At 36.1% G+C, this 13,714-nt stretch overlaps 1 protein-coding gene across 3 annotated transcripts in view; it reads right to left on the reverse strand.

Annotated features, from left to right (window-relative positions):
* The window catches only part of LOC142053342 (NEDD4-binding protein 2-like 2), a 56,076-nt gene that overhangs the window by 21,914 nt on the left and 20,448 nt on the right, over positions 1-13,714 (reverse strand). For 2 of the 3 annotated variants that reach the window (XM_075084833.1, XM_075084842.1), the window contains exon 6: positions 10,990-11,133. In XM_075084833.1, coding sequence (XP_074940934.1) covers positions 10,990-11,133 — 144 coding nt within the window. Of the gene's footprint in view, positions 1-9,856; positions 11,134-13,714 lie in introns of those variants that run through there. The other variant, XM_075084854.1, reaches the window with a different exon arrangement.

A 13,714-nucleotide genomic window follows, 5' to 3' on the forward strand; every position in this document is an offset into this window, starting at 1 on the left:
CTTGGTTCCAGATGTTGCCCTTGCACTTCCACTACCTGTCTTGTTGGCTCTACCAGCCTCCCTGTGGGTGGATTTACCTGCCTGAGCCAGCAAAAGAAAGCAAGTTATTGCTTTGGTGTTGAGCTCTTGTAACTTACCAAGGCAAGTGTCTAGCTAAGACAAATGAAGTGATTGGTGGGAGCAAGGTGACTACTTTCAGCAGCAACATTGGGTCGCCTCACCATCCATCTTTTAAGGAAGTTCACCATGCATGATTCATAAGAAATGTTTACACATTCCAGTGTTGCAAATTAATGCTCCCCGCCCCAAATCAGTAAAGATTCGATCTGAAATAACTCAGTATTTACCATTCTTTTGCCTCTCAAAAGCACTGCCAGTGGTGGTGAGATTTAAATACTCGCCTTCATAAAATACGCTGTTCTATCACAATGCTTGAAGAGCTACTCCAATCTTTATTATTTCTACAGGATTGATGAATATACAGTTCTATGCAATGTATAAGCAGCCAGACTGCTGCCCTGTTATAGTCCAGACACAAGAGACGTTGATCTAGAGAGTACACAGATAACAGCATACAATTGGTTTGATCAAAGCATGCCTTTAGAAGCTGTTCATTTAATCAAACACATGGCAAAGCGCAACCACTTTATTTTTCGAAGCGAAAATACAAACAACCTAATAAAAAACCCAACCAACTGACCAAAAACCCACCAAAACCCCCAAGTTCCTGAAGTGCTAGTAAGAGCAATTCAGTTTCAAATGACAATCCATTCACTCCATGAGGAGTTTCAGTTGGGGTGATCTGACTGATCTTCGTCCTGCCTGGTTCATGGAAGTCATAAATGTCTTCCGACTGAAAGAGCCATTCTCCTATTTTAGCTCCTTAGTCATAGAATATGTTGATAACATTAAGGAAATCAACCCTGAATATGATTGATATATACATACAAAACACACTGAATATATTTGTGCCCAGTATCAAACATCTACTTCCTGAACAAGTGAAACAACTCAAAATCTGCCTTCAACCTCATTTAGGTGCCACAAATATCTCACCTGACACAATTCAGATTCTAACCAGAAAAGAAAGAAAACATTAGCAATAGAGGTACCAATGGATGCTAACAGAGACACCATTTTTTGTTTGACTGGATTTCTCTGCACCATTATGTATGGCTTAATGTTAAAAAGCAGATTAAAAAGAATAAAAGGACAAAGTGAAATGCTAGAAGTGATCTGAACCCACCTTAAGGGGATGTATTTGAAATACAGAGAAGAAACTGCAGCTTTATCATCAGCCTTCTTGCCCAAAAAGGCTCATAAAATCAATTTTTATTTAAGTTCTCTCTGTCAACGTTTAGTCTTTTGAAGATTCCATGATGGACATGGATGCCAATGTTATGCACTGAAAGTACGGTAAAAATCATCTTGTCAAGTTTGACATCAGTTCTATTACTTGGATGATACCAGTTCAAGCATGAAGACAACCTGATCAAATCCAGGCTGGACAAGAAATCGGCTGCTTTGAGAAGCAGTTTGGAGAAATAGGAACTATAGTCAGATTTTGCACTAGTTAATAAAGTTTGGTGTAACCTGCTGTGTTGCAGTGCTCCTTAATCTTCTATTGATATAAAGACATTTCAATATGAGATTTTAAGGAACACTTTCAAAAATCTGTAACAGGATAGAAAAACCCCACCTTCCCAGACAATGATCAGTCTCAGTTTTCCATTAACTTCTGGACAAACTATAGCACTACTGCATTCGTGGATATGAAGCAATCAGTTCTCACTAAATCCTAAGCACCCTCCTCTCTGCAACACCGGAGCACACTTTACACACCACATCTTACAGAGCTGGTGGTCCAGGTTGAAAACCATGAAGGACACCGTGAAGACTCTGACTGACCAGACAGACAACATTATCCACCGCAAACACAAAGCCCATTTGCCCAATGGCCAATTCACAGATATTGAGAAAACACAAACTATAATAATTGCCTTAAAAATCTCAACCTTTTTCTTTCCAAATGAAAAACAGAGTTGCTGTTACAGATATAACATACTGCATAATGTATATATAATCTAACCGGTTCAAATACAAGACAGGATTGAACCTGAGTGGATAATTTATTTTAGGAGAAAAGATCTGCGTTCAAAAATTAAATTCTGTGAGGCACCTCACAATCTGTTTTTCAGTTCCTCTCCCTTACAATCTACTGTTTTCCAGGCAATTAGTTAGGAAGTTCCACTTAAGAAGCTCCACCCAGGAAAAGGCAGATTTACTGAAGCTCTCCTTAGGTTGTGAAATATATTGTATCCTAAAATGTGGTCCACAAATAAGACAGACTTTCTGGATCCTAATTCCTAAATATCATCACCATTATGTATTTTGGCCACTGTAGACTCTACACTTTAAATAAACAAACAGATCACTAGTTTAACCAGAAAAATAGAGAGAACTACGTATTTTGATGTAACATCCTAGTACTTAGACACATAGATGACAGCCATCAAAACAAAATATAGAGATAAACAAGGACAACAAGAAAGGTTTTAAAAGAAAAAATTAGATTTACAGAGTGAAGTGTTGGCCTTCCTTGCCACGGCACAGTCACACACAAACCAAATGTAAAATGAAGTTTGAGATAAGACACAAGCAAAATCAAGTTGAGGAGTAATATGGGTGGGATTGTAAGGAAGCAACAGAGGTACAATGAGAGCAGAATGGAATACTTAGAGGTATGTAATAAGCTATTTTCTGTTAGGAAGTTTCAACAAAATATTCTGGCTGTGTTTAAAATAGCTTAAATCAACAAAATAGTAGCAAAGACACTGTAATTAAATATCCACCAAAGCACAGGCCATAATTCTGGGAACAAAAGTATGAGTTTCAAAAATGCAAGAAGATGCTGCAAACTTAATGAGCCTAAGAAAAAAAGAAATGAAGAAAAATATATTGATGACAGAAAACATTACTTTCAGCAGAACAAGAAAAAAAATCAAAAGGACAGCCTGGGGAGAGTGGGAATAGATATACTCAGTGTTTAAATCAGCATCAGTTTGAACTGAGGCAATAAAACCCCCCAGAGAATAAGGTGTAGCTCTCCACACGTTTATAATTCAGGGAAGAAAAGGGAAGGGGGAAGAAAAGGGAAGGCGGAGATAGATCTAGAGACAACTGTAGTAACTGAACACACAGGACTCAGAGCAGACGGATGAGAAAGATGCAGTTCAAGAATATGAGAAATGGGTGAAAAAGTTACAAGAGGAAAACAGTAAAGAAAACAGCATCAGTAAGTATTAAGTAACCAGCCTCTTACCTAGATTATAGCGACATTAAAATGCAAATACTTGTAACTGCAGACAATGTTGCTATTCAGAACATCTGCTCCGAGTATTGCACACATTCTGTGCATCTCAAATGCTGTATAAAATACAGAAAGCTACACAGCATTCAATTATAATGTGCATTCCCTGGAAGGTATTACACCTTTTTCAACAAATCTCAGTACTTTGTCATACTGGCATCCAACTTTTACTATTTCTGCGTACTACTCTTTGGTATTAAGATTATTTGGTACTCTTTCCCTTTTAAACATCTTTCACAAAAAGGACTAGGGATACCCAGAAGACATGATGAATCACCCCTTAAAGATGATTACTTTCTACAAACCAGCTCTGTACTACTCCTGGAATGTTGGGGATGAATAGACAGAAAACTGCCTTTCGGTTCTGCAGTGTACTAAGTGTCAACAGAAGTCTGTCTTTGGACAGAAAAAAAAAAAAACAAAACCTACTTCAGATAAACACTAACATGTGCCAGTATTTTCTAAGTCTGGAAAGACAACACAACTAACAGAAGACAAGCAGTCATGGACACTACCTGAGGGAGAAAGAAGGGGGTCAGCTAGAGGGGCTGTCAGGAACTTGTGAGAAACTCTGCCAATACAGCTATGAAACAAAATAACCAGAATAAATGGTCCAGCGGATTTTGCTGCTACAGTTAAAGCCAGAAACAGTGCCCACCTGAGAAAGAGAATCATGGAGTGTTGTGTTAATGCAAGCCTGCACCTGCCACCCTGAAACCAGGCAGCAATTCTGTTAGTTATTTAAAAAGTCTTCTCTGACCGATAAGAGCTAACTCTCTTGATATTCTGGACACAGCTTTCACTACGTCCATTAGAATAGAATAATTCATGTCAGAAAGGGCCTCTGGAGATCATATGGTCCAACCTCTGCTCAGAGCAATACCGACTAAGGTCTCGTTGCTCAGTGCCCTGCCTGGCCAAGTTCTGAATACTCCAAGGATGGAGATTACACAGCCTAGTATCTAACTGGAATTTCCTATGTTGCAGCCTCTACCCATTGCTTCTCATCTAAGAGGAGCATGGCTCCACCTTCATACTCTCCCATTAGTCAGGTGAAGACAGCATTAAGCTGTCTTGGCCATAGCCTTCTCTACTTAAGGCTGAACAATAATCCATTTCTCCCAGCTTCCCCTTGTATATCAGGTGCTCCAGGCTGTGACCACTGTCTGCTCAATTCACTCCAATATGTCACATCTTACTTGTACCAGTGAGCTCAAAGGTTGACATTCTCAACAAAGGCACCACAAACCAACCAGGTGAACGAGAGGCTCATTTAATCTCTTTACAGCTCAATTCTCTACAGAGCAGTAGAAAAATCAAGCTATAGTTAGCTAACTTTACTCACAACAAAACCCCTCCCCTCAAGACCTATACCAAAAAGGACACTTACAGACAGAATCTAAGTATCCATTATTAGAAACAAGAACTCAGTCTAGACTGCTGAAACAAAACAGGAACAGAATGAAACACTAACTGTGCCTTCTACGTACACAAACAGAGAATTCCATTTATACTCCTATATATAATGCAATTTTGCTGCACAGCCATAAGCAGAGTCTTCTAACAGCAGCCTTCATAAAGTGAAAACAGTTTTGAAATTTTATCAGGTATACTTCGTAGAATCATAGAATGGTTTAGGTTGGAAGGGACCTTTAGAGGTCATTGAATACTTAGCGCATGTACCAAAGAACTGCAGAGAGCTGCAAAAGAAGCTCATATACGTACACCTTTCTTGCTTCAGGTGAAAGATCTGATGTCTATACTTTTGTTGTCAAGATCCCTGTAAAGCAGTTATTCATCTTACAAGCAACACAGGAAAACTATCAGGAAAATGGTAAATGGGGGAAAAGTAATACAGTCAATCCACTCTTAAGTCAGGTTCATGAGCATTCAGAAACTCTTCATAGTTAAGAGCCAGCTGTGGGATCAGCTATTCAGGAACTTCTTATAGACTTATAATCTATAGTATAGGTTACCAAAACCTGTGGCTGACAAGTAAAGGAAAAAGTTATTAGAAGTATCATGGATAAAATAACAGCCAAAAAGAATTATAGGTCCCTGACAAAGACTGATTTGTAAATGATAAAATAAACCCCTTAGAAATAAGCAAATGTTTATTCAGTCAGCTAAAGCAGCACTTCTTAGTGTGTTAGCAATTTAAGAAGAGATTAAACAACATCCACTAAAGAATTCATGCTTTTTTTTAAATCAGTAAAGACAACATGCAAGCATCCATTCCAAAAGTTTTGCTCAGAAAATAGTTTTCTACTATGTTCCCACAAAATCCTAGAATACTTACAGAGTTAGTATCTGGAAAATATTTATAAAAGGAAAAGCAGGGTGATCCACACGATTATAAAGCAGTTACTCTGATATCAGTTTGAGGGACCAAAAAAAGAAAAGCTGAATTCTATTAACAGCTTGAAAAATACTTAACATCACTAAAATGACTCCAAGTACAACTGTAAAAAAAAAAATAATTACTTCATTAATACAGTATGTTCTGACTTGGCACAACGTGGTACTGTTACAGCAGCACTGTCTTGGTATGGCACCCATTAAATGGTTAAGGACTGCCTGCCTACCTGAGAAATTAAGTAGCAGCATTATCAGCTAAAAGGAAACTAACTGCAAATACCCATTCCAGAAGCAATACTTCCATGCTTTTATTATCCTTGGTCTAGAGTGACATTGACAGTCCATCTCAAGCTACAAACACCACTTGCTGCTTCTCCATTATTACAGACATAAGTTAGACAAATTTGAGATGATCTGACCTTGACAAACCCTGTTACTTCTACTTTATCTTCTGAATACTTAAAACACCAGCTGTTTTCACATATTTTTCTGTGAACCCAAAATAATCTGATTTACAGCTAATTTCAACCAATTAGCCTATATAAAGAAAAAAACCCCAAATTAATTGATGTACAAGATTCTCACCTACGAAATGATTACTGAAGAGCTTTAATCTCTGCTCTTGCTTTTATTTCAAAAGGATGAGAACATAAAACATTGAAATGAGAAAGTGTCACTGTAGAAACACTGAAGAGAAATTTTTCTACATCTGACCTATATGAAACATCTGATCACTATTTTGAGTACTTAATTTCAATTTCATGAACTGCATTTCAACACTATGACTTCTTATGGCTCTTTACTGGGAATTGTAATATGTGTGTCTCCTTTTGTACGGAAAACCCGCAATTCTCAACATACACCTAGTCACCTCATCTCCACAATGTACTAGCACTGAGGGAAAACATTTCTTCCAGAAAACTCAATTGCTAGGAGGAAGCAGCAGTTAAAACTACAGGTATCACACATGAAAAAAACAGAAAAGAAAAACAAAACCAGAAACAAACCCCAACAACTTTTGTATTTTCACAGCCTAACTCACTGAAAAGGAATCCTACAGGCCAGCTTAAAAAAGAAAATACAAACCATCTAAATTACATCAGGGAGGACAGACACAAAACAATCAAATAAAAATGTTATGGGTCCCATCTCAGCTAGACAAAGCCTGGGTTTCAATTATCTATTATCAGAGAAACAAAGATAAACTACCACCTCTGCAGAATGTTTCAAGAGACAGATGACAAAAGACAAAATCTTGGTTTTCCTCTTAAAGACAAAAAGCTTAAAAAATTATGCAGCATTGCAAACTAGATATGTTAAAAGAATAGACGTGTCATGGTTTAACCCCAGCCGGCAACTAAGCGTCACACAGCCACTCAGTCACTCCCCCACAGTGGGAAGGGGGAAAGAATCAAAGGGTAAAAATGAGAAAACTCGTGGGTTGAGATAAAGACAGTTTGGTAAGTAACACAAAAGGCGCACACACAAGCAAAGTAAAACAAGGAATCCATTCACTCCTTCCCATGGGCAGGCAGGTGTTCAGCCATCTCCAGGAAAGCAGGGCTCCATCACATGGAATGGTTACTTGGGAAGACAAATGCCATCACCCCAAACATCTCCCCCTTCCTCCTTCTTCCCCCAGCTTTATGTACCGAGCATGACGCCATATGGTATGGAATATCCCTTTGGTCAGTTGGGGTCAGCTGTCCCAGCTGTGTCCCCTCCCAGCTTCTTGTGCACCCCCAGCCCACTCGCTGGTGGGGTGGGGTGAGAAGCAGAAAAGGCCTTGGCTCTGTGTAAGCACTTGCTCAGCAGTAACTAAAACATCCCTGGTGTTACCAACACTGTTTCCAGCACAAATCCAAAACACAGCCCCAACCTAGCTGCTATGATGAAAAATAACCCTATCCCAGCAGAAATCAACACATAGGTCTTCTGGGTTTTGGTTCTGTGGGTTTTGGCGTAGGTTTTTTGTTGTTTGGGGATTTCTGTTTTAATTTTTTTTTCTTCTCTAAACAAAAGAAAAATAACACTAAGTCACCCGTCAAAGAAAAGGCTTCTGATAATTCAGGAAGTAAACTAATCAAACAAGAAACAGCCGTTTAGATGAAGCAATAAAACTAGAACTATTTTTTTTTCTATTGCAACATATTTTTTTTATAAATATATTTCTATTATATCCCATATACCTGATGCTAACCGGTCAGCTATATGAACCACATGATATATGTTCTGCAAATTAATTCTCATTTAGTTTTACTGCTTAGAATAGTAGGATGTTAAAACTACAGCTGAGTATCTTAACTATTCTGTTTAAATTTACTTGCCAAACATCTCACTACCTTGAAGTATGCAGCAGATAGAATTTGCATTCATAACATTGAAGTTCTATGCATTAGGTACACTAAAAAAACCACAAATTCTGACACTATTATTTAATGAAATATGATGAACTAACAATTTACTAAAAATCTAAAACAACAGGAAACCTTCATTCTAGGTACCTTATTATCATCAACAGGGGTATTGTATGAAAACTATCCCAGATAGTAAAAATTTTAAGCTCCCCAGTCTAACTGAACAGCGAGTTCTTACACGTCTTTACTTATTTTGTCAAAAAGTATGTACACTTTCCTCATTAGTGAGAGAGCAGGAGAAATTCAATACCTGCAACATGTATTTCACATGATCTTTTTATTATTTTTACATATAAATTCTGTATGTAAAAGCAACTTCTGAGATATATGTATGCCTATCACTGTCATATCCTCATGAAATATTACTATACCACGAAACAAAAGTGTGTTACACAGAGAGTAACTCCACTGTGTTTTCAGCAACCATGTCGTCGTACTTACCTTGGAATACAGCTTTCTAGATTAAGCGGTTTACAAAAAATGTCTGACACCGTGCCAAGTTGCAAAGCATTCCTTTCTTGTTATGTGTCCTTTGCAAACTGCAAGCCCATTATTGATCAACATGCTTTGCATATCAAAAATACTCACCATCCACCAATAATTTATTAAAAACAAACACAAAAAATGCTGCACCATTTAAAAATAGTATGAACTTACATCTATTTAAATACAAATTTCAGTCAAAAAGAACTTAAACATCAATTATATATTGCTAAAAAAACCCACCACTTCCTTTAAAAACTGAAGCCAGAGGTACCAAAACATATCATAACATCAATTTTCAATAATCAGCTCTTTTTTGTCATACCTTAGCACCCTGTGTGATTATCACATAAAGCCTCAATAAATTTTACCAATTTATTATGGCTTAAAGTAATATAGAGTAATATAGAGTAAATAAAATGAGTCTTCTTAAAACCTTTTTATCTTCTTCCCACTTGAAATACGCATTCATGTTTAAATATAAGAACTTTGGAATAATTAAAGTATTACTGACCATTTACAATTATTTCCACGATTCTTTTGAGACATGGAAAAAGATAACCATGAAAACTAAAATACAGTAACACAATTGGTATGAATAACAGACAATGAGGGAAGAAAATTAATATAGCTGGAGAGCTTATTTTTTTATATATACACATAATTAATATATTAACAATCCATGCACTACTGAAACAATTGAAATTATTTTTCAAATTATTAAAACAATTACTAAATGTGAAACTGCACACTTCAACTTTTATAGTTAATAGAATCTCTTATGAAAATGTTATTGCAGATATATATTAAATTGAACAAATTTGGATTTGCACAACAGGTGTAGAAAACCACAGAAGGATACTTCATTATATACCTAGATTTTCAACTTTCATGGTATTCAGACTTTAAAGATGAAGCGATTTTTGGGACCCATTCAAAAATTGTCTACAAGTGAAAAAATTATGCTGCCTTCGGAATTTTCAAAATTCTGATGGCTATTACACCAAATCAGTAACAGAAAACCATGAAAATTCTTTTAGCTGCATACTCATGTTCTTGACAAAATTTCCTTTTCAGGATTTACTCATTCAGTATATAAAGAAATCAAATGTATTTAGACCTGAAGATTGGTTATTTCAGCTAGCAGGTTAGTAATAATGCTCCTCTATATGAAATCCTACAGGGTTGAAAATAATAAAAATGTTGCACTGAACTACTAAAACAACACTGAAGACAAATATATTTTATTACTACAGCAAGCTGTTAGAAAGCAAGCAAAGTGAAAACTTACAAATTTGTAATTTTTAAAGAGAAAAAGGGCAGTAAATTAGTCAATCTCCATGCTGGGTCATTCTTTGTTATGTGCTAAACAGGTCACATTGGCTGTGCCAAAATTAGGAATGGAACATGGTTTTACAGAATTATATACACTATTTATATTGAATTATGGCATCTCAGCTGTGGACTGGGACTTGACAGCCTAATGCTTTAATACTTCATTTTTATCATAAATGAAAGAAACGTACTTAGAAAGGCATAGCTGTGAAATTTTGGGGTTTACTGATGAAGTTTAGGGATTTTTTTAGTCAGCACAAAGAAGTTGGTGGTATGCAGCCACCATCATAGCTTATGTACTACCACTGAGAACAAGCAAATAAAGAAATAATTCACGTTGTACAGTTTAAGGCTGGTGAATACTGTATTGGCAGAATGTCACTTCAGCTGTCAGATGAGCTTCTGAGACAAAAAAAAACCACAACACAACCCAAACACCACAACTAAAACCAGAAAATACATGCCAAAATTTTGCCAATTGGCAATACATGCCAAATAAAACAAAAGAACAACCCAGGACATAATCGTTTTCAAAAAAACTCCTAAAAGATAAGACAACTAAATGACAGTCATTAAAGTTGGTTATTACATAAATAACCTCTTCTTCTGGGGCTTTAATTCTCTTTTAAAAGATATCTAATATGAACTCTTCTTTAAAAAAACTGCTCAACAGTTACTTGATACATGACAACATCATTATCTTAGGTTTATGAAGGAAGACTCTTCTATATGTTATGCTATTAAATATTTTACTAAAATCAAAGTTATTACAACTGTAATAAATAGAGTTTAAAAAACATTTAATGTACAAATTTATTTACATGCAAGTCTGTTAAAGGAACAACCCCCAGAAGAAAATGGTCTTGAAATAGGCCTATTTAAAACACAGAAGATCCACTACTTCATTGGAGGTGATGATGTGTTTTAGAAGGGCAAGTAACAGATTTTTTTTTTAACTGACTGCAACTGTGTTATCGGCTACTGGAAATACTGAAAGAATTCCATGAGTCTGTATTGCCTCCCCACCTATGTCTTCGCTGCAGAGGTGGCCTTTGAGTGTTTTTGTGGGGAGGTATCACTGAATTCATGACAATAGGTATGGATATTTGATATTCATATCGTTCCAACATCTGAGCAATCTTCTCACGAGTGACCCCATGTTTATTCCTCCTATAAAAATAAAAATTTAAATAAATTGTCTGGTATGTTTATGTGTTTACAGTCTTCAAGAAAAACCTCTCTAATTTCAGTTTTTCTTCTTGCTTTTCATATTTTAAATTTCACTTTTATTACACCGTTATCCTCATTCTCTCACAACTGTTAAAGTTTATTTTAACAATTCACCACTGCACATATTAAATAACAGAAAACAATACAGTCATTCTTCTTCATACAGAAATGTCATGTTATTTACCTGGACTATGTACCTAAATAACCCTAGAAGGACTTTGATTTCTATTTATTCATCAGATTTTACATGGAATACTAGCTAATGAAGAGAGGGATGAATAATACTATAGACTACTACTTATGAAAGCAATGTTCAAACTAGCATTAAAAAAATGAAACTACATGGTTTCAAGACTTAATGACAAAATATTTTCTCATCAGTAAATCTCTATATAAAATAAGGAGCAATTTTAGTTTTGAACCACACAGCACGCTTGTGATACCTTCATCTACTAGCTCTTACTGATACTTGAGGTAAATTTAGAAATGTACCAAAACACATGTAAGGGAGGAGAGGCCAAAAGTACTGTCCTGTTCTTGCAGTGTTTAGTGAACAGCAGCTTTCAGTGAGAACTTGGCCTATTAAGAACCTGAGACATTAGGCATTACATTAAAACGTATCTATCTCCTTAGTATCTATGACATGGGATCTTAAAATCCATGTTAGCAGAAAATGTCAGTCTCTGCTGAAAAGAAAATCACGAGGCTCATGCACAAACTGAATGCCAGGACTGTAACAGAAATTAATCTAAAAGAACAGATATAAAACATAAACAAAATGTTTCAACAGTATAAACAAGCATTTATCATAACCATATATATTCTTATCACCACAAAACCTTGTCCAAGCTAAATTATCTCCAAGTCATACCAATAAGGAATATATGCCTGCATCTTTGCTTTCTGCCAGGGACAGAAGAGGCATGGACCTCCTTACCAACTTGTTCTGTTCAACAGAGAAGAAATCACTACTGGGAACAAACAGGATATACAGAAAGAAGATACTCTATACAGAAATATTTTAAATGACTGATTCCTGCCCCACCCACAGGTATTCGAGCATATTATTACAACAAAGAAGTACATATCAAGTTCATGAGGGTTCGAAGCATGCTGCAGGTAGCACACTAGTTTCACATTCAGAATGGAACAAGAATTGGTGATCTCAGAAGTATTCAGAATTTTGCTGGCTCCTTAAGGTGTATTTTATCAGCTTTATTTCTGGGAAGAAAAGGCTTAAGTAGAGTATTTCTCTCATAGACACTCTTTCCTGAGATAACATCAGAAGCTAGAGTGATCATCAAAAGTGGCTCATTGTTTAAATGCTACTAGTTTGTACGTTGTGTTAAAGAAGCCCAGGAGCGGCAGCATGTTGAACTTATCAGTTAACAAGTCTTAACAGTTTTGGTTTTATTCACAAATACAAACAAGGTTAATAGTAGAGAAAAAAGCCAACACCCTAGAAATTTCTATATTCTATAAAGCACTCGAATCTCATGACAGAAAAACACTGGGAAGAGGAAGTCTAAGTCCTTTTATACCAAATGATGGAAGCAAAAAGTTATTTGATATTTTCCCTATCTTAGTACTCCTAGGAAAAGATTACAGCTCAAGTGTTCTGGGCATAAAGTGCACACTCATCCACAGTTGAATGGACTTGTGTATCATCACTTCATAAATGAGCAAGTACTTTTCCTTAAAGAACAAGGTAGGATAATAAAATCACCACCAGCAAAATTGCATCAAGCAAGAAATTAAATTTAAATAGGAAACAAGTCTGTTGTATAGTGTCATCTAACACTGGGATCTCCTCCTCACGCATGTCTTCACTCATCCTTTGGCGGCTTGGCTATGCTGAAAGAGCATAAAGCCATCTGTCCTTAACAAATACAGATGTACCAGCAAAAGCTCCTAAAAGGTAGTTATGTTTTAGAAGCCGGTTTTGCTTCAAGGAACACAGAATCTCTTGACAAAAGCAAAGTTCTGTCACTATTTAATACTTCTACAATAGAAGAATCTTACACACCTATGTACTGGCAAAACAATTCTGGAAAGACATGACTACTTAAAAGTATCAGCAGAAGCTTAATGAAGTCTACCAAATTGCAGTTTTATGATCATACTGAAAGAAAAGGGATTATATTAAATATGTTTGCATTTCACTTCTGTGTGAGGTTACACAGCAGGTTAACTTTCTCTAAATTAAAACCACATCCATCCCAAAATACAGATTATACACAGGATACCTGTTAATCCCCAAAAGCTTGAATCAAATGTATAGGGTTGTTTTGTTTTGTGGTTGGTTTTTTTTTTGTTAAGCTCCAGTTCCCAACTATATGCTTTTTGAGTAGCTGGTCAAACATGACAGAGGGTAGTTTTTACATCCAACACTGATTGAACACTTTAACAAAGAAATTTTTAAAAAATTATTTTCTTTATTAAAGTAGGAGGCAATTTTTTTTTATTCCAAATACCAGAAACAAAGTCTTAAGTGATCCTGTTTAGGAGTGAAGTAAAACAT

Source organism: Phalacrocorax aristotelis, chromosome 1 (genome assembly GCF_949628215.1).
Source record: "Phalacrocorax aristotelis chromosome 1, bGulAri2.1, whole genome shotgun sequence".
Lineage (NCBI taxonomy): Eukaryota > Metazoa > Chordata > Aves > Suliformes > Phalacrocoracidae > Phalacrocorax > Phalacrocorax aristotelis.